This window comes from Haliotis rubra, unplaced genomic scaffold (assembly GCF_003918875.1).
Source record: "Haliotis rubra isolate DU_JTF1 unplaced genomic scaffold, ASM391887v1 Scf112, whole genome shotgun sequence".
Classification (NCBI taxonomy): Eukaryota; Metazoa; Mollusca; class Gastropoda; order Lepetellida; family Haliotidae; genus Haliotis; species Haliotis rubra.
Genome location: NW_025765026.1, coordinates 880,035 through 901,711, shown reverse-complemented (window position 1 = coordinate 901,711; position 21,677 = coordinate 880,035). Strand labels below are relative to the sequence as shown.

At 39.8% G+C, this 21,677-nt stretch overlaps 1 protein-coding gene across 7 annotated transcripts in view; it reads left to right on the top strand.

Annotated features, from left to right (window-relative positions):
- Window positions 1-21,677, top strand: part of LOC124289557 (rho guanine nucleotide exchange factor 28-like) — a 151,173-nt gene that overhangs the window by 48,517 nt on the left and 80,979 nt on the right. For all 7 annotated transcript variants that reach the window (XM_046726170.1, XM_046726161.1, XM_046726139.1 and 4 more), the window contains exon 5: window positions 2,288-2,373. In XM_046726170.1, the coding sequence (XP_046582126.1) occupies window positions 2,288-2,373 (86 nt within the window). The remainder of the gene's footprint in view (window positions 1-2,287; window positions 2,374-21,677) is intronic.

Here is a 21,677-nt window from a genome sequence, read left to right as displayed (position 1 = left end):
TGATATTGCTGGGGTAGCTTAGTGGTTAAAGCATTCACTCGTCCCACCGAAGACCCATGTTCAGTTCCCTACATGGGTACAATGTGTGAAGCCAATTTCTGGTGTCTCCCACCATGATATTGTTGGAGTATTGCTAAAAGTGGCATAAAACCAAGCTCACTCTCCAACCAGATCTGGGTTAGAATTGGTCTTCAGTAACCCATGCTTGTCGTAAGAGGCAATTAACAGGATCGGATGGTCAGACTCGCTGACTTGGTTGACACATGTCATCGCATCCCAATTGCATAGGCAGACCACCTCTGTGGTTAGAGTGTCCGCCCAGAGAGCGGAAGGTCACAGGTTCGAACCCCGGCTGCGTCATTCCAAACGACGTTAAAATATGGTACTTGTTCCCCGCCTTGTGTTCCGCATTAATGGGTAAAACAAGGATTTGTCGACTTGGAGTTAAGATAATGTGCCTGAGTGGGGTATTCATTCTTAACTGTGGCAATCTCAGTGAGCTAGCACTATAAAACCAGCTTAAGTCTGGGCTAGTACAAGCAGCCACACATACACACGCATGCAGATTGTCATTTGAGCGAAATACTCTTAAGTATGATGTTAAACCCAATTTCACCTCACCAATTGCGTGGATCGATGCTCATGCTGTTGCTCACTGGATTGTCTGGTCCAGACTTGATTATTTACAGATCACTGCCATATAGCTGTAAGATTGCTGAGTGTGGCATTAAATAACAAACCATCCAGCCAACTGAGAGATGAGATGATGGAGAGGGTGGACAGGTGTGCTGACTTGGCTGATACTGTGACCTAGAATGCCAATGTTGTGAATTGTTGCTCGTGATATTGACCACAGGATTGTCTGTTTTATGTATATATTGGTTACTGCGATATTGCTGAGTGATGCATGAAACAACAAACAAATCACCACAGTAGTTGATGAACAAAGGTTACCTGTTGTGATAACATGCTTGCTCTAGGCATTCCTCCCACTTTGACCAGACCAAAGGGAACAGATTGACCTTATATTCCTCATAGTTCTTGTCTGTGGCTTCTTCCTGTTGTAGACCCATGAAGATCCGGGGTAGAATAGGTCTTCAGCAACCCATGCTTGCCACAAAAGGTGACTATGCTTGTCGTAAGAGGCGACTAATGGGATCGGGTGGTCAGGCTCGCTGACTTGGTTGACACATGTCATCGGTTCCCAATTGCGCAGATTGATGCTCATGCTGTTGATCACTGGATTGTCTGGTCCAGACTCGATTATTTACAGACCGCCGCCATATAGCTGGAATATTGCTGAGTGCGCGTAAAACTAAACTCACTCACTCTTCCTGTTGTAGTTCAATGTCTGAAGATTACAGTGCATGGCATTGTGCAAAAATGGTATATTGTGCCACAGCATGTAGGAAATATCTTCATTAGCAACCTTGCAATTCTTGCCAGAGTTGTAGATTCAGATTTGGCACACTCTCCCACCTAGGGGTTCGTTCTCAAACTGGATGGATACCTGTGCCATATTTTGACCTTTCCTTGTCTCCGTGGATCAGTCAGGCCATAGATCAGTCCCTGTGCTACACAGGATGTGACAGCTTGTCCTGTGTTAGAGATCCTGCAGCAAAAATATTGAGGGACCATTGATACCTATGGGGATATATTTTGCAGTGAAGACTGAATTTCTTTAAAGTTTATTGTATCGAAAAATATTTCATGATCCCTATTTTCATAGGATACACTTCATTCTTGGCTTAAACTTGGTTAATTCTCCAGTGATGCTTCCCTTGAGTTATCTGACTTCAAGTCATTCTAAGTTTACTTCTGTGTGTATGGTAGGGGAGGCCTTATACTGGTATATGTAAGGATCAATACTCGTGATGACACCACTTTGTCGCACCCCTACAGAGCCCCACACCATTGTTTACCAGAGTCATCCCCTGTGGTACCCCAGCAGTTGGCATGGACCATCACTGGTAGTGAAAGTGCCCCCTGGTGGAAGCCAGCAGAGTCAATCATGTCTGTGACTGTGGCTCCTGATAAGTCTTGGGATTGGGAGTTATTTTTAGCACTGCTAAAGATTGGTGTGATCAGAGCCTTGTGTGCCAACTCACTTTCATTCATACTTGAACATTTTCGAAGAACGGGGAAAGAGGGAGAGAGACAAAAAGCTAAGGCGTTGACCCAACTCTACAAGAAACAGGCCAAACTTGTCACTGGTATCAATTATAGTGGCACTCCAACAGACATAAGTTAGTCTGTAGTTTTACAAGTATATGCTTTGGATTTGCAGAGGGCACATTGAACCAGCTTCGAGGTCTGAATGATGGCTTGCAGAGGTACAGAGATGCTCGGGTCCTTAGTCTACGACTAAACCAGGTCAGTGACCACAACTTTCAACAACTTTAGTCCACTTTTACACCCTTATGCTGCAGTTACCACAAACACATGTACTTAACTTACTGTTGCCATGTTACAAACACACGCTCTAGTTGCCAGTTGGCTTTCAAATTCAAAAGTGCCATATTGTTCTTTAAATAGATGTTTGCACACTAGTTCTTGTCTTGCAGACCTATTTAGGATAGTGTTGATATACATGTCAGTGTTGAAGAACTCAGACAGTCTGTTGTATATGTTTGGAATTATTTTATACATTGCTGGAAGGATTTTCTTCAACTTGTAAAGCTTTTTGCAAAATGTTCTGTGTGGAAGAATGATTATTTTATATGGAATGAAATGAACCACATGCTTATAATGATTTGTAGAGAGGCAATGTGACTAAATTTGTTGTAAACTTAATTTAAATGAAGCAATTACAGTAAATACTAAAATATTATGTATTTTGGCCATTGAAAACTTCTTTCACTTCAGACAAGGTGACTTAATTTCTTTGAAATATGACATTACAAGTTTCTGTTTATAATTATGAACATTGAAATTGGCAGAAGAACAGTTAGTTAAAAGTTCTTAGTTATTTTCCCTAATATATTTAGCATTTTGTTTATCTTGGGTTTATGTTTTTCACCAACTGGAGCCAAAAGACATAAGCTGAAACGTGTTTGAAATACTTTAAATTTTGTCTTATTGTCTTTTGGGTCAATGTTTGTAGGTTAGAATAATAAAAAGACACAACTGCATGTGTGGAATACAAAAGTAACTCTTTTAAAACCTAAGCGACGAAATGGCAAATAAATATAATAAATAGCAAATAGTCTCATGCTGCTGCAAACATATAAAGCCTTTTTGACTGAAAAAGTATAATGTCATGAATATTTTTCTTTTAGTGCAGACTGAGCAAACAATAAATGTATCTAAAAATATATTTGTGATCCCTTATCCCCAAGTTCTGGCATAGATAGATACATAGATATAAGTACAGTAAACACCAAAGATAGGTATAGATACAGTAAACAACAAAGGTCTTGCATGTTAAATAGAGTAAATGTTTATTTTGTTCATTACACAAACAATTTTATAACAGGCGAAGAAGAAATTTCTCTATAAACGAAAGTGGAAAGAAATGGAACTGCAACCTAACTTGGTCAAGATGAAAACTTGAACCATTTAGTGTGATATGTGTTGCCTTATGTCTGTCATTTGTAATTATGTAGCCAATCAGAGACTTCATTTGGTTCTGACTAATGACTGTCCAGCTGACTATCAGGGAAATCCTCCCATCTCTCATTTAACAAAAGGCTGGAAGTAACAGGGATGTATTTAGGCTTCAAGACTAAGTGATCATTCCAGGTGAATTTGGGAAAATCTACAAATCATTGAAAATTTGAATTATTTTTAAGATATGTCACTACTACATAGATATGATATTAATAATAACTTTAATTTTTTTAGATACAATGTGGGATATTTTACTGACATTTGCTGCAGACAAATATCGGCCTTTGAGAAGGGTGACTTAAAGATCGTAATGCCATGACAAATCCTAAGTCTATGTTCATGTATGGAGTGCGATCGCTCAGTGGATAGGACCCTAGGTTTAAATAGATCCCTGTGTGTCCAAGATTCTTTACCTTTGATTAGCTCAATTATTTGGCAACCGCTAAACCAGGTTGTATAGTTAAAGGTTTAAGCCAGGTATCTCGGCATGTAGATACGGTTTCCAAACTAGTCGTCAGTGCAAGAAGGTGATAGAACTAGTATGGCGTACAGTCCCTGATAAAGTTGGTTTACGTGTAATGAGCTTGGTTGCCAGAAAATATTGCCACAGGTTCTTTAACAGAAATAGATGTTTCATTTGGGAAGAAACGTGTGTTGATGTCTGACCAGCTGTTGCTTGCTTACATGTGAAGATTGAATGTGCAGAGCTGAGAAGAATCTGATAAGAAACTTAATGGATTATAATGTGGAGGATTCAGGTTTTAGTTTTCTATTGAAAGTGACAATCGTCTGGGGTTGAGTAACATATATTATTGAAGTTTGTGTTAGATTTAAAGATCTTTGACATTATATTTGGGTCATCCTGATGATGGCAATGGATGGAAAGGGTCTAGACTTACTTTCGCCATCACAGGATTGTTAATGTTTTTGTGGCTAATGAGAGTTAAACCATTATTTTGTCTTGGCAACAGGAGAGACTTTATTCAAAGTAGATTAAGATTTTTTCAAAGTAGAATCATTTCCTGATGTAGAAAGTTTCAGAATGTTTGACAATGGTACAAGGATCTGTACATGAAATAAAGAAGTTGCTATCCATATAGTTTTTCTGTATCGAACTTCTTTAGTAAAACAAGCAGTAGCCTTGCTCTAAGGCTGTACTGAAGGCTAAGCCCATGGATGTATAGTAATTCTATCCTTTAAAGAGGCAAGTCTAGATATGTGGACAGTAACAAGGATACCAGTCTGTTAGAAGGTTATGTGTATTTTTTAGAAATTACCATTTAAACTAATAATTATTACCTTAGAGACTTGCGCAGGTCGAAACAAGCACAAGTCTAAACAAGCACAAGGGAAGAACCTTACTAAATTTTACAGTGATGATAGAGGATTATATATCTCTGATCCGTTGGTCTGCATAATGGCTTACTGCTGTACATAATTACTTACCCACCTTAATAAGTACATCAATGGTGTTAATTTCAAAAACATAAATATGTGTGCAGATATAAGTAGAAACGTTGATTTCTGAAACAGAAAGTGGTATGTCAAATTCAAACCCCCATGAAGAGGGTAAGAATTTCAGTTGAAAATTGACCCGGATGAAATGATGAATGTTTTGAACGAAAATATGGCCTAAGCAGGAAAGTGAGGATATGAGAGTATGAGTCATGGCGGCAGTGGTTCAGTTACGTTCTGTGGTGAATGTGTAAAACAGAATGCTAAAATACAGGAAGTGAGCGTTTTTAGTGTCGGAGGGAACAGAGATGGTGGAAATGGAGATTTTTTACACAGGTCTGTGAGCACTCTGACAGACTTGACTGGAGAGATGGTGGTTGGCCGGGAATTCTTGTATCTTGGTGTGAGGTTGCCTTGACTGATATATACTTGGACTTGTCTGTACTGTTCAGAAAATCTGACACTTTCGATCAGAGTGCTTAGTCCTTAAAGACCATACCATTGGCGATTTTAATGTGCTACTTAAAAGAAGTTAAGAACTCCTGATTTGGTGTTCTGTGTATGTCATACCATGATGTGTCATACCGTGATGTCTAATTATAGAAGTATGGAAGCACTGGGTGCTCCTTAATGTATTTTGAGTAGTATACTATAGTAAGAGTTGACCAGGATGACTTGAACCTGTTGATGTGGTTTGGCGTTAACCTACCTGTTTGTTTTCTTAATTACTCATGTTTGGGAATAAAAACTAAGGTGCTTCTTCAAGAACTTGGCATCAGGCAGACTTGCTGGTACATAAATGTGGAGTCTTGGTTTAGAGATACTGAAAGGTCACAGGGTAGGTTATCCTAAATGCGTTGGAAGATGTTGGATAAGATAGATGAATTTTTAAATGAGCTTCTCTGACAGGTATTACATAACTGTGGAATATGTGAATATATAGATGTTCTGTAAGTGTTACTGATGGTTGTAACTAGAAGTAGGTCTGAGGTTGACCTTGTGTGGAAGTGGGTTGATGTGGGGGGAGGATGGGTGTCGTCCAGGACGTTGCTGCCAGGGAGATGCTTCCTAGGTTGTGGACAGGGGTTGTGGGAGGCACTGTGCATGTACCACACATGGAATGGGGTGGGGGTAGGGTCCATGGGGTCCAGGGAGCAGTGGGGTAGTGCTGAAGGTGGAGAGAGGGGGGGGGGGTTGAGGGACAAGGGAGGGAGGAAGGTGGTGGACTTGATAAGTGAGATGATTTGTTGTGTGTGTGTGTGTGCGTGCATGCATGCGCACGGACGGTATTATTTTGATGTGTGTTGTGTGTCTGTGTGTGTCTCTCTCCCTCTGTGTGTTGTTTGTCTTTCTCTCTCTCTCTCTCTCTCTCCCTCTGTGTTGTGTTTGTCTTTCTCTCTCTCTATTTCTCTCTCTCTCTCTCTGTGTTGTGTGACTCTCTTTTTCTCCCTCTGTTGTGTTGTCTGTATGTGTGTGTGTTTGTTGTTTGGTGTGTGTGTTTGTTGTTTGGTGTGTGTTTCTCTGTGTTGTGTTGGTGTATCTGTGTCTGTGTGTGTCTCTCTCCCTCTGTGTGTTGTGTTGTGTTGTGTGTGTGCCTGTCTCTGTGTGTGTTGGTGTATCTGTGTCTGTGTGTATGTTTGTGGTTAAGGAGGGTGGGGATGAGAGGGCGGGAATGTTTGTGTCTCTGATGTGTGTGTTTGCGGATGTGTATGTATTGGGTGTGTTTGTTGGAAGATGTATGTATGTCTAGTTGGGTCTGGCAGGATGTGGATGTACAGATATGTCTATGTGTATGTTTTCACATTTACATGAGTTTGAAGAATTATGGCAAAATTGCAAGTGGTGGATGTTTTTGGGGCTGCATTGTAGAGACATGTAGATGGTGATTATAGGAGGGTGTTTATTGGGAGGGTACATACCATGTCAGGATTGCTGATGTGCAGGAAACATTAGCGATACATTGAGAACAGGATATTCACAATATCTTCCAACAAACACACCCAGTACATAAACATCAGCAAACACACACATCAAAGGTAGTTACAGGAAACTAGGTGTTGGGTAGGCTGGACAATAGGTAGTTACAGGTAGTTACAGGAAACTAGGTGTTGGGTAGGCTGGACAATAGGTAGTTACAGGAAACTAGGTGTTGGGTAGGCTGGACAATAGGTAGTTACAGGAAACTAGGTGTTGGGTAGGCTGGACAATAGGTAGTTACAGGAAACTAGGTGTTGGGTAGGCTGGACAATAGGTAGTTACAGGAAACTAGGTGTTGGGTAAGCTGGACAATAGGTAGTTACAGGAAACTAGGTGTTGGGTGAGCTGGACAATAGGTAGTTACAGGAAACTAGGTGTTGGGTAGGCTGGACAATAGGTAGTTACAGCAAATAGGTGTTGGGTAGGCTTACAGGAAACTAGGTGTTGGGTGAGCTGGACAATAGGAAGTTACAGGAAACTAGGTGTTGGGTAGTCTGGACAATAGGTAGTTACAGGAAACTAGGTGTTGGGTAGTCTGGACAATAGGTAGTTACAGCAAACTAGGTGTTGGGTAGGCTGGACAATAGGAAGTTACAGGAAACTAGGTGTTGGGTAAGCTGGACAATAGGAAGTTACAGCAAACTAGGTGTTGGATAGTCTGGACAATAGGTAGTTACAGGAAACTAGGTGTTGGGTAGTCTGGACAATAGGTAGTTACAGGAAACTAGGTGTTGGGTGAGCTGGACAATAGGTAGTTACAGGAAACTAGGTGTTGGGTGAGCTGGACAATAGGTAGTTACAGGAAACTAGGTGTTGGGTAGTCTGGACAATAGGTAGTTACAGGAAACTAGGTGTTGGGTGAGCTGGACAATAGGTAGTTACAGGAAACTAGGTGTTGGGTAGGCTGGACAATAGGAAGTTACAGGAAACTAGGTGTTGGGTAGGCTGGACAATAGGAAGTTACAGGAAACTAGGTGTTGGGTAGGCTGGACAATACGTTGTTACAGGAAACTAGGTGTTGGGTAGGCTGGACAATAGGAAGTTACAGGAAACTAGGTGTTGGGTAGGCTGGACAATAGGAAGTTACAGGAAACTAGGTGTTGGGTAAGCTGGACAATAGGAAGTTACAGGAAACTAGGTGTTGGGTAAGCTGGACAATAGGAAGTTACAGGAAACTAGGTGTTGGGTAAGCTGGACAATAGGAAGTTACAGGAAACTAGGTGTTGGGTAAGCTGGACAATAGGAAGTTACAGGAAACCAGGGTTGGATAAGCTGGACAATAGGAAGTTACAGGAAACTAGGTGGTGTTGGGTAAGCTGGACAATAGGTAGTTACAGGAAACTAGGTGTTGGGTAAGCTGGACAATAGGAAGTTACAGGAAACCAGGTGTTGGGTAGGCTGGACAATAGGAAGTTACAGGAAACTAGGTGTTGGGTAAGCTGGACAATAGGAAGTTACAGGAAACTAAGTAATTTGTCATGAGAATGCTTAGGTGGCACCTGACTATACAAAACAATGGGGAGTTTGGGGAAACTTGTTGGTTAAACTGGCATTCAACACCAGCCTCCTGTAGATGCCCTCAGCTGTCAATGGAAGTAGACTGGTGCCTGGTAGTCTCGGGCTGGGTAAGGGTGAAGTAGGGGTAAGAGTTGTTGATGCTCTGAAGCAGTGGACAAGGCAGTGGTCACTCGGAAGAGGGTCAGTGAAGATCCACATGGGGGACATGTAGCGCTGGAAGCCTCATTCTCAAGTACTTGTGTTAAAACTGAAGAATGTTGCCACCTGGTTTCAAACGAGAAGGAATATGGTGTTTATATAGAAGTCCTTACACTGTCTCAGATTTGGTATCTTTGTGGAAATGAATTTGGACTGGGTTTCCTGTGTGTTGGGTAAATTGTCTGTTGAAATTCTGACAAGTCAGATCTAAATCTGTATTGCGGCAGGTATAAGGAAGCCGGTGGTGTTGGGAGCATCTGCTCAGTAGAAAGTTTGTGGCCTTGTACCACCGGAGTTATAGCTGACCGGTCTGATGTTTTGCGCTAGCTTCATCCTCCATGCACATGTTGGCAGTGAGAGGGCAGAGGGCAGGTGACCAATATATCAGGTTCCTTGTGGCGGCTGCTGCTGCCTGCCGTGTCATCGCCACCAGGGGGAGCTGGTGCAGTAATCTGTCTCACAGTCCCTGAACCACATTATTTTCCCTACAGCCTAGCCTTGCCTGTAGTGCTAAAGCAAGTCTAGATTTCCCCAGGTTCTGAATCTCTGGTCTCCCTAGGGCTCCTTTTCAATTTAAATGGGCTTGTTTGTTACTATCAAAATTATATAGATAACATATTTATTGCATAGCATTCCATGAAGAAACAGTGGCAATATTCTATAAGCTACAAATATTTACACAGTAGGTACAAGAAATATAGATACATTTCACACATAAATGATGTTCATTATAACAATTTTTAGAAATCATGTGGTATAATGACATGGAAATAATATATGAGGAGACTATGGTAAGATATAACATTCATTTAAAGTTGTAAAGATGGTGACATATTTTGGAAATTAATTCAGGACTTCTGTTCGTGAAAATTATTAAGAATTGTTCAGAGACTAAAATATATTCAGAGACTAAGCCTTAGTCTATAATCTGTCTCATGGTCCCCGGAACCATCTTCCTTCCACTCAGCCATTGTGGTAATACTACAGCATGAATGAAGCAAGTCTAAGCAGTTTTACTGGGGTTAGGCTCAATTTCACTTTTCAATCTAAATAAATCTATAAATAAATAAATTTCTACTATACTCAAAGTGGTGAACTTTTTAAAGGGGTGCCTAATGTTTCCTACATCTTTATAAAATTAATTTAAATATGCACAGAGAATCTCTTCAGCTTTAGAAACACAAGACATGTTGAATACCATGTATTGCAGATTTGTACGTTTTGTCCGATATTCTTGTTCCTGAGACTAGAGGCCATAATCTGATGGTGTAGCCTGGCCAGTTTGAGTGGGTTGGCCACCAAGGCCAGGTAAGGTGTTTCTTGTGCCAGTGTTAACTATACTCTGATGGTGTAGCCTGGCCAGTTTGTGTGGGTTGGCCACCAAGGCCACTTTCCCTGCAGCCACTGTGTGTAAGGTGTTCCTTGTGCCAGTGTTAACTATACTCTGATGGTGTAGCCTGGCCAGTTTGTGTGGGTTGGCCACCAAGGCCATTTTCCTTACAGCCACTGTGTGTAAGGTGTTCCTTGTGCCAGTGTTAACTATACTCTGACCAGTTTGTGTAGGGTTGGCCACTAATATTGCCTTGGCTACAATAACTGCCTACTGCTTTCAATTGAATCTGTTTTGTTGGATAATAACAGTAGTTATTCACTGGTGTTGACATGTTAATTTTCATCGTCATAGGTCTGGTGTCAAATTTTGTATTTGATTACATGGAATCATAGAATACTTGCGTGTTCTTAGACATGCCACCCTTCTTTGACACAGAAGGTACCATTGTACTGACATACAGGCAATTACTGGGTTGATGGAGCGTGTTACACCAGTGCTAGAACAGTGCATGTGCACTTACCTAATTAGTTGTACATGCCTCACATTATGTTCTATTTCAGATCATCATAAATAAGGGCATTCACTACTAGTGAGTGAGTGAGTTTGGTTTTATGCCGCTTTTAGTAATATTCCAGCAATATCACTGTGGGGGACACCAGAAAAGGGCTTCAGACATTGTACCCATGTAAGGAATCGAACATGGGTCTTCAGTGTGACGAGCGAATGCTTTAACCACAAGGCTGCCCCACCGCCTCCATTCGCTACTAATTATTTATTTATATCTTGCTGATTTTTTTTTGTTTTGTTAGTTGTTTAATGCTGAACTCTGCAATATTCCAGTCATTGATGGAGGTCTGTAAATAATCCAGTCTTGGCCAGACAATCCAGTGATTGATATCATGAGCATCGACCAACACAGCTGGGATATGATGACATGCTTTAACTAAGTCCTGTGACAGCCTATATGAATGATAGCTTACAAGCGTGACTGTCTACAGGTGTAATTGTATGCATGTGTGATTGACTCCAAGATGTGGCTGGTGGGTGGGTTACTGGACTGACTACCTGAACATTTAAACATTTATGCCAGTGTACAAATAATTGTAATTCTTTCTACAAAGTAATGCAGTTGATGAAATGCCAAACTAATTAATTCTATCTCCCATCCTTTCAAAAATGAAGTTAAGAACATTCTAATCTCCTGACAGGTTAAGTGCCATATTTCATTAAAATTCAAAGAACTCAAGTTCATTGTCCCTCGTCAGCAAAGTAACCATCAGTTCTCCCCATTAGCGGAGCCCAAGCTGGAGACTGTAAACGTGTTGTGTTTTTCTCGACTTACCTCCAGTCTGGACTGAAGCAAGGAGAGTGAGAGCCAGCAAGCCAGACAGAGGGATGGAAACGGTCATTAATCCATGGCCAGAGTGGCTTATCAGCTTGTTGTGATGTGCTTTGATGAGCTAATTAGATCAAGTGTTTGATAGAGAGAGGAGGCTGGCTGGCCCAGTTGAGTGATAACACACACAGTGCTGTAACACTATCAGTACCCTAGGGGAGTGGTTGGGGGATAGGGAGGAGAGCCGGTGAGTGGTCTCCAGACGTCTGGTTCACCTCTCAAGGACTGACCTTAACCAAGAGTAATGACAGATAGCCATTGCGGTCAGTTCCTCTTGATAACTACAGGCGTTTCTTTATTTGTAATTATCGATATTGAAATACTGATTGATGTCTGAGTGCCAATCTCATCACTCGGGATTATTTTTGCCGAAAATGAATATTGTTTGTTGACAGATGTTTAAGGATCAATAAAACTGTAACAGAATGTATTAACATGTGTTATATTTGGGATTACACTTTCTCGGTCAAATACAGATTCTAGTACTTTTGAGGGGTTGAGTCCCATTCAGGATCCCAACCCTCACTCTCAAAGTCAGGCACCTTTGTGCCAGCACATAAGTCTGGCACCTAACCTACTCAGCCATCGTGGCTTTACATGTGTTAGTGATTAGGTACCTGACTCTCTCCTGGATGGGACTCAACCCCCAAAATTACTTTACTGAGAAAGGGTAATCCCAAATATAATGTGTTACATTTGACCACTTTCCAAATGCCATTGTGTATTCAGAACTCGAATTAATGAATTCAGAATTCAGAATTAATGTGTATTAAATTGGGAATGTTAAAACAAACATATTTGAAAATGCTTCAACTGTTGTCTTTTCTTGAATTCATGTTGAGTTCAGAGCAGTATGTGAAACAAGTAGGTGTTGTATGGAAGGTGGGCTGAGTGTGCGCCATTAATTACCCACATGTGTTCCGTCCCTCGTCACCAGCAGCTTCAGCATCGACACTCACCCTGTGATCTCCACCACATCCTGGTTGCATGCTCCTTGGACTTTTCTAACTTCCTCCAGATTGGGAGTCATTAAAGCTAACAGGTTGATGAAAATAGTAAATCTTGGTTAAATTACCCACGTAAATTGCTTCCAGGGCCTTAATGCTTTTACACGGTGGCATTATTCTGTGAAGACTTTGATGAAACTGGGTATTTCACCTTGCGCCATTGACCTTGATTTCTGTGAGGTTGAATAATGTTTGCATACCTGTACCTAGATCCACATGTTGCAATTGTAACTCCTGGATTAGATCTTTTGAAGGTTTCTGATATTTGCATCTGTTCACTTGCTTTTTAATGCCATAAATGTGAGGATTAAGAGTCTTTGAAATTGGTAAAGTTTAGTGATGTTCTATCCTTGTATGCTTGATACCTGTGTAAAACTCTCAAGTTGCTCATAAAACAGTTTTAGTGCTATATTTTACATCCCTGTTCCTTTAATAAAAAGATAAGAGGTTATCCGGAGCTGTGGTTGGGTCACTTACCCTAATGCTCAGTGCTAGCTTCTGTGACTAAAGGTATTCCAGGGGAATCAATCATGTTTATTTAATTTGGCGGAAAGATATTTTGGAGACAACTTTGGGATAGGTTTACTTAATGATTTAATGAAGAGGATCTTCTTTTTTCTTTATCCAATCCCAGGTTGGCAGTGTGCATGTAGAGGGAGTAAGTGAGTGAGTCGGGTTTATATCTCACAGAACAGTGTTTCAGCTTAAGGCTTGAATAATGTGATGAGGAATGAGTGAGTATAGTTTTACACTGCTTTTAGCAATATTCCAGCAATGTCACGGTGGGAGACACCAGAAATGGGCTTCACACTTTGTGCCCATGTGGGGAGTGTGATGAAGAGAGAAAATTTATGTAGAATGTAGAATGCTCTGATAGTTGTTTCACGATATGCTTAATTGGTCAGAGTTAAGCGAACAAGTGAGTTAGTTCTGTACCACTCTGGAGAGAATTCTTTTGTCAAAGGCTTATGGGAGGAAAGCCCAAGTGGAGCATGACTTGATCACTTAACCCTTCTTTTCTGGGCTTCGAACTGTGTTCTTAGATTTCTGATAACTGATTCATCTCGACACACAGTCCTCCCACCAACCCACCTACATACAGCTGTATGCTATTTAATTGAAGCTTGAGCTGGAATGTACTTATTGGGTAACTGATTTACTGTTCAAAGACATCGAAAGTCACAGAAAATATGGTATTTCATGAAGGTGATTGGTAAGGGTAAGTTCTATTTAAAGTCTTCATTGATGGTCGCCTTGAAGGAGGGCCGGAGAAAATCGCTCATATATCTGTTTACCTATCTCTAAGAACTCCACCACTTGAACCTCTTTTTGACATCTTTAGACATAAATTGGGGGTCAGTAAGTGATTCCCTCTCCTGACAGAAGCCTAATTGACTAATTTCGCCTGCCGAAGTTCAGCTGTAGGTTGTAACTCTGCTGCTGCTGTTGTAGATCCAGACCACCTAGCTACCAGTGTCTGTTAATAATAATACTCATGACCCACTGCTGAGAGGTACTGTCGGCACTGGATGACTGGAGCAAAGTTACTCTGACATTTAGTCTCAGAAATAAAGTTGTCTTGAATATATAGATCTTGAATGAATGAATGAATGAATGAATGATGAGGAATCCCTCAGGTCTGTTTAAACTTACTTGTTTCCACCAATGATGTCACCTGAATTTGTTCAACTGCGATTAAAAATGATCTGCTTGCAATATGGTCGCCTCAGCAGCCATATTGAAAAAATAAATTATTCTCATTACGCAGTCGTCATTCATATTAAATTGTAATTTAGTGCATGTGTAGTGGGGCTCACATTTGTTCCATTTTTAAAGCAGTATTTGAAATTTTGACCTTGTTTTGTTTGCTCTTAATTTTAAAAATGTGCTAAACCTCTTGTCCCTTTATACCTGTGCAGTTCCAGGTTAGAATTGGTCTTCACTAACCCATGCATGTTGTAAGAGGCACCTGACAGGATCAGACGGTCAGACTCGCGGACTTGGTTGACACATGTCATCGTATTGTGTAGAATGATACTCATGATGTTGATCACTGGATTGTTTGGTCAAGACTCAATTTTTTAACAGATCGTTGCAATATAGCTGGAATATTGCTGAGTCTGGCGTAAACAACAAACCAACTAACCAATCTTCTTTGAAATCACCAAACTGAGAAAGATTACATTTTGTATGTCTGTCTCACCTTATGATGACTTCATACATTTGTTAAATCAGTCCATTTTAGTCTCAGTTTTCTCCCCTTGTTTAAATGCAGAAAATATCTGATTTCACTTTTTTTAAATTGAGTGTCTTTTTAACTTTTGACAACATATTCAGGTGAGGTATGTAATTGGTAGAACTAATTTTGAAGAATAAACAGTTGAATGCCTGGGGAATCTAAATGTCTTCCATATTAAGAGCAAGGCAGACAAATGAGGGTGGTCATATTTGTATAGCACATGCTTTCCCCGGCTTGAAGATCAAGGGTCCAGCTTCCACCCCTCATCAGTGACCCCATGGTCCCCACTTACAGGGATGTATCAGATCCAGATTGTGAGATACATGAACATGATCCACTTTTTTCTGATTGTTGACAAGATTCATGTGAATTTCTTACAAAATGAAAGCATTTTAGTTTTTGTTAAAGTTCTACATACTAAAGAAAAAGTTTATCGTCAACAAAACTTGAGCAACTTCAAGCAAAAAGCAAAACTCTTCTACTTGGCTGCAACACAGGAAAAGGCTGTTTATTTAAACATGTCACTGAATTAGATGTCTTAGCAGTTTAAAAATGGACATGAGTTGCAATTACTGGAGTAATTTTTATCTTCATCAAAGCAGGTTTGCATTTGATGCTGATGAAAGAAATAGAAGACATAATACTAAGCCCTAGGTCTTAAAAGTTTGGTGGTATATTACTGGTAGATACGATGCATGAAATTACAAAAATAAATAAAAGTGAAATTTATGAAAAATCTCCCATTCCTTTTTGAATTTCTGTTTAATGTTCATCGAATTATATTTAATCAAAATTGCCAAATAATCTTCAGCAAGAAAGAAATGATGATACGAATTCTGGAAGCTTGAAATGTTTACATTTGTGGAAACGGAGCATTGCTGTGTTAAGAGAAGCAAGTTAAATGAGTGAGAATGTGGCGCCATGTTGATATGCCAAGTCCTAACTTTACAGAAGATGTCTATCTTGCAGAGGGGAAAAAATCTAAATGAAAACGTACAACTAGGTCACAGTGGGTTGAGTTACACTTTGAAAAGTGGCCTTGGATTGGAGACAGATGAAGCATTGTGGAAAGAATAGGTTTTTGATGGAGAAAATATGACCCAGTAAATGTTAACTGAAAGAGTAAATTGTGAGAGCCTTTGTTGAAAATGTCAGATGTATATCATAAGGGGAAAGGTGTGGCGGCCATCTTGAAGTAGAATGGTTCAGCAAATTGAAGATTTGATTATTGGAAGAAGGGTTAAGTTTAGGTGATGAAGGTTGATATGCAATCCTCGGTAGTGATGTTCTCTGGTTGTTAAATGTGAATATGGCGCTTGGTCCTTCTGTAGGGTCTTCAACAGGGTCCTTCTGTATTTATACTACCAAAAAATGTTAGGACCATTCTCATCTTTGATATTACTATAGTTGATCTATCATAGCATAACTTATTTACTACCATAATATGAAAGAACTAAATGTTCTCTAACTTGTTTTGAGTAGCATAAATGGATAATCATGTGATGTTGACATTCATTCATGAAAAAATTAGGAAATTTATTGAGTGAAAATATGGCAGAGTTTGTGTGAATATAATAATAGTTTCTCTTCATCTGGAAACATCCACAGACCTGAAACAAATTTGGTTTGGTATCTTACATCAAACTGGGAGTGTGGCATAAAACTAAACTCACTCATTCACTCAATACATGATACTGGAGCCGTATCAGTATACCAGTGTCATAGTCAATGTATCTGATGTTGAAGTGGATTTGTTTTAGAAAGTGTTTTATTTAAAGAAAGATTTAAATCTGTTTGTATCACACATATCTCATCTTTGCTTATTTGAGCCAAATTGTAATTTAAAATGATTAATTATTATAAAAAACACTGAAAAATTGTCATCAGGTATAAATGAACAAAGCAATTTCATGAGTGAAAAAACATATTGAAGACCATTCTTATCAACAAATATGTTCTCAATAATGTTCACAAAAAGAAAGACAACAAGAAAGAACACAAGAACCCCCTGTCTATATCATCCACCCAGGTAGCAGAGGTTAGTGGGTTTGGCCGAATTCTTTTTTCGGTTAATGGAAACAAACACCAATGAATTGCCGTGGAATCTCTTGCAATTTATTTATTCACACTCAGCCAGATAGTACAAAAGTGTGTTGTTGAGTTGTCTGAAGTGCCAGTGTAACACACGAGTGAGGAGCTTGTATCCCCCTGATGCTCCCCCTCCTCCTCTGGTTCCTTCTAACCCGTTCCTTTACTCCTGTACTAACCTACATCCACTTTTCCTTTAACCCAGCAACACCAATGTTTTTACCAGTGGAGGAGAGAAAGGTGTCTGTTTTCAGCTCACAAGCTAGTTTAAGACTTCTCCCGAGAAGGTATTTTTGTGCACCTTAATTTAGACTTGGAACACAAGCTCTCTGTTGGCCAGAATAGTTTGCACAGCAGACCTATTTATGTTCGAAGATACCTCAACTTTTTATCTCCTTCTGTTTACAAAATATGAATTATGTATAGGTTGAAAAGCTTGTGTTCACCTAGATGGGATTAGGCTGTACTGACTTGGACTATAGTTTAATGGAGGAACAGTCTGGCCCTCTGTTCTCTTTGGCTCAATCGTTATGTTCTCCAAACAACTTTTAAGGATCTCAACTGCTTTGGAAAAATGTGTAAACAAATTGACGAGGAGAGAAGCATGGTGGAGAAGTTAATTTCACCATTGGGAAAAGAAGTTAGTTGATAATGCGTCAAGATAAAGTTATTCGTAAAGAATGTTTACTTTGTGTTAATTTCCCTTACATAGATGTCAGGGTGTATGATTCGTCGGGGCAGCCTTACATAATTGACATACTTTAAGTCTTAAGATTATTTCCACTGCTATTTAAAACTATCAAATAGTTTATAGGCAGTGACTTGTGAAAACATTGATATGGACAGGTGTTACTCTGCTTATGGTTATATTAGAGAGGTATAAGGGACAAGTTTTTCTGTGCCAGTCTTGGCAGTTTGTGTGCGAGGCAACAACATGGTTGTGTATTTTGACATCCATCATGTTTCCATGGAAAATTTGCCGTCATACTCCTGTTGAACATTGATGACGCATGTACGAGAGAAAAAACTACATTCTTGAGAAAACAGATCTCCGGATGTTTGACAAGATATTGTTGCATAATGTTGTGTGCTGGCGACAGTGCATGGTTAAATGAGGCTCTCATTGTCAGACCAACATGTGATGCACTCTTGTTGGCTGACATTGTCTTAACGTTGTCAGTTAGTGAGGCTGTAAATTACTGATTGTCAGACCGATTTATGATGGCAGCGTGTACACTAATGTGTTAAAGGGGCCACCATCATTACTGTATCAGTACGGTGGGATCCCCCTTGATCTGCTACTGGGAGTTTGGCTTTAGATGGCAAAACTAATGACGTGAGAAATGACTTTGGATATTGTGGAAATGTGGTCCACATTTGGTACTTCTGAGGACTGCTGCTTGTCATTTGTTGAGTAATGTCATGCATGATCTGTCATGTATTTTAGTATTTTTAGCTTGAGTACTGTGAATTCATAGAAATCCGTAGACATACAATTTGCAGCCATCATTTTATAGATTCGGTGAATGAACAATTGTGCCACAATTTCATAGAATCTGAATGAAAGATGATGGTGCCACGATTTCATAAAATCTGCAAATGAAAGATGAATGTTCCACAATTTCATAGAATCTGTGAATGAAAGTTGATTATGCCACAATTTCATAGAATCTGCAAATTAAAGATGATTGTACCACGAATTCATAGAATCTGAATGAAAGATGATTGTACCACATTTTCAAAGAATCTGTGAATGAAAGATGATTGTGCCATGATTTCATTGAATCTGCAAATGAAAGATGATTGTACAACAATTTCATAGAATCTGTGACTGAAAGATGATTGTACCACAATTTCATAGAATCTGCAAATGAAAGATGATTGTGCCACAATTTCATTGAATCTGCGAATGAAAGACAATTGTGCCATGATTTCATAGAATCAACAAATGAAAGATGATTGTGCCATGATTTCATAGAATCTGCAAATGAAAGATGATTGTGCCATGATTTCATAGAATCAACAAATGAAAGACAATTGTGCCATGATTTCATAGAATCTGTAAATGAAAGATGATTGTGCAACTATTTCATAGAATGTGCAAATGAAAGATGATTGTGCCACGATTTCATAGAATCTGCGAATGAAAGATGATTGTGCCACGATTTCATAGAATCTGAATGAAAGATGATTGTGCAACGATTTCATAGAATCTGCCAATGAAAGATGATTGTGCCACGATTTCATAGAATCTGTAAATGAAAGATGACTGTGCCACGATTTCATAGAATCTGCAAATGAAAGATGATTGTGCCACGATTTCATAGAATTAGTGAAAATGCAATTGTATTCCATAATTACATATGGATGGAGGATGCTCCACAGAAACATATAGATAGATATTTTTGGTCACCACTACTATGCCGAGATGTCTACCTTCCAATAAATGGTTTGTGAGATCACAGACATACCCGCAGTCCCAAGAATGGAGGTTAATGATACTGCAGTATAACACTGGTTTGAAGTAGCTGCAGCCCATGTAAGTAGGACAGACAGTAGATGGTAGGTAGTAATGATGGCATAATCTGTTTTTCTTGTTCCCCATCAGTTGTCTCAGTGTTGTTTACGAAGGATGAGTGTTTTGCATGAGGACTCGGTGTCAATGTGTAGCGATACTGGTGTAAGACAAGGTGTACATGCAGTGTACTCACCCAGCTGTTGTTCACAATGGGGACTTTACAAAGCAGTTCTGAAGTAAGTTGTTGAACCACACCAAACTGTATTTGTTTTGATGATTTCTCAGTGAATTTCTCTTTCCATATCATCACTAGTGACACAGTTCGATTAAGTTTGGTAAAGGAAGTCAACATTTCTGAAAGTGGGTCATTCAGGGAATAGTCAGACATTGCCAAAGGCTGATTGGAACCTTGGTTGCTGTGCTTTTCCTCCACCGGTCAGTGATGCGGAAACCAGCAAGCAAACACGATATCATTTGTACACGAAACAGAGGAAATGTCCTGGAAAACTGGAAAAGAAGCTGGTGAACATATGATGGGAGGCTGTGGGGATGGATTCACAGCCAGAGTACACACACTGACCAAGCTGGAGATGGGGAAGGAGAGGAGTTTTCTATTGATATTTAGGGATCAGGTTAATGTTGTATGTGTATAGGGAGAAGATCTGCTCTTAGAGGAAATGTACTGGTTCTGGAAAAGTATTTTGGTTTGTTAGGTGTGGTGGTTAGGACTTTGGTCATTTCAAGGTTCTTATCAAACATCATGAATGAGTGAGGGATCTGGTTTCAGCTTATCTGTAATGCCAGTGGCAATGGACATAACCTTGATTGTACCTCTGTGGGGAATCAAACCAAAGTCTTTGGTGTGATGAGCAAACACTCCAACCACAAGGCTATCCCCATAAGAATATCAAATTCAATGTGTGTCTGTATTGTTGAGTCCTTGTTCAGTGTGTTTTATGTGCTGTGCTAAATACCAAACCTGTAATCACTTGTGGTCTTTTGTGAGATGAAAGGTTAAATGTAATGACTGAAATGAGATGGCCAGTGGCCTTTGCCATTAATATTTTTATTTCAAATTCGCCAATTTTGACAAAAGGACAAGAACCTTTTGAAGCTTGGAAATGGTGTACTCAGAGTAATTTTATTACTGCAGTGTGCAGATGGTAAATATGGGCCATTTTGTATCAAGGTATGAAAAGCTTGCACAAATATTGGTTTGAACTTTCAGCATATGCAGTCTACCTGTTTCAGAATTAACACCAACACCATTTATCTCCCTTTGGCAGATAGCCCCTGGTTTACATCTTCTCAGGCTTTGAGGTGCTGAGTTACCCAGGCTGTTTGAGTAAACCTCCTAATGAAGGCTGTTATCATCGTATAGCTACAGAGTCTACATAAACAAGCAGTTGATGATGTAGATAACAGGCATGGATGGTGGTTTGGGACTATCGCAAGGGATTGTTTTCCAGAAGGACACCAAACATGGAGGAACACTTGGTCAGCCATGTTTGAAGGAGGGGGAGGAAGATGATTCTCCATGATAGGTGGGATGGGGGGGAAACATCTCAAGGAAATGGTGTTGGGGATATGTATGCACAAAAGACCCTTAAAACTGTCTTTTTTAGGCAAAGGAGACACATTGGTAACCATGATAATTGGCTTTTTGAGTATTTTGAGTTATTTGATGAGCATGGTCATTATAAGATGTGTTAGTTATGTCAGAAGTTGATGATTGAACGATGGTCATTATAAGATGGTTCCCAGTGGTGTGGATGACAACCAACAAATACTTTCAGTTATGACACCTGTTGTTTACAAAGAGGGTAAATCCTGAATTCATCACTGTACTGACCTGGAGCCCTACCTTTGAACTTTAAGAACGAGACAGCAAACAAGAAACCCCTAGAGTGTTGCCTCAGGCTGGAGTGATATGGGGTGATAGTTTGATGGAATAATAGCATTTGGTTTGTTCACACATTTAACTTTGGGCAGTGGAGTAGCCTGGTGGTTAATGTTCACTCGTCACGCCGGAGACCCAGGTTCGATTCTCCACATGGATACAATGTGTGAAGCCAATTTCTTGTGTTCCCCGCTGTGATATTGCTGGAAGATTGCTAAAAGCGACGTAAAACCATACTCACTCACTCCCTCACTCACATTTAACTTCAACTGCTTCACATGATATCTAACTTCCATTGAATGAAACAGGAAATTCCATATACCGTTAGATAGGTCAAGTCACCAATGAAGATTGTCCATGTGTTAACACATGAGGGTTTTGATAATTCTCTGATTGTACTGTGCAACTGTGTGGTCACCAGAACTGTTGTTGCTGTAAA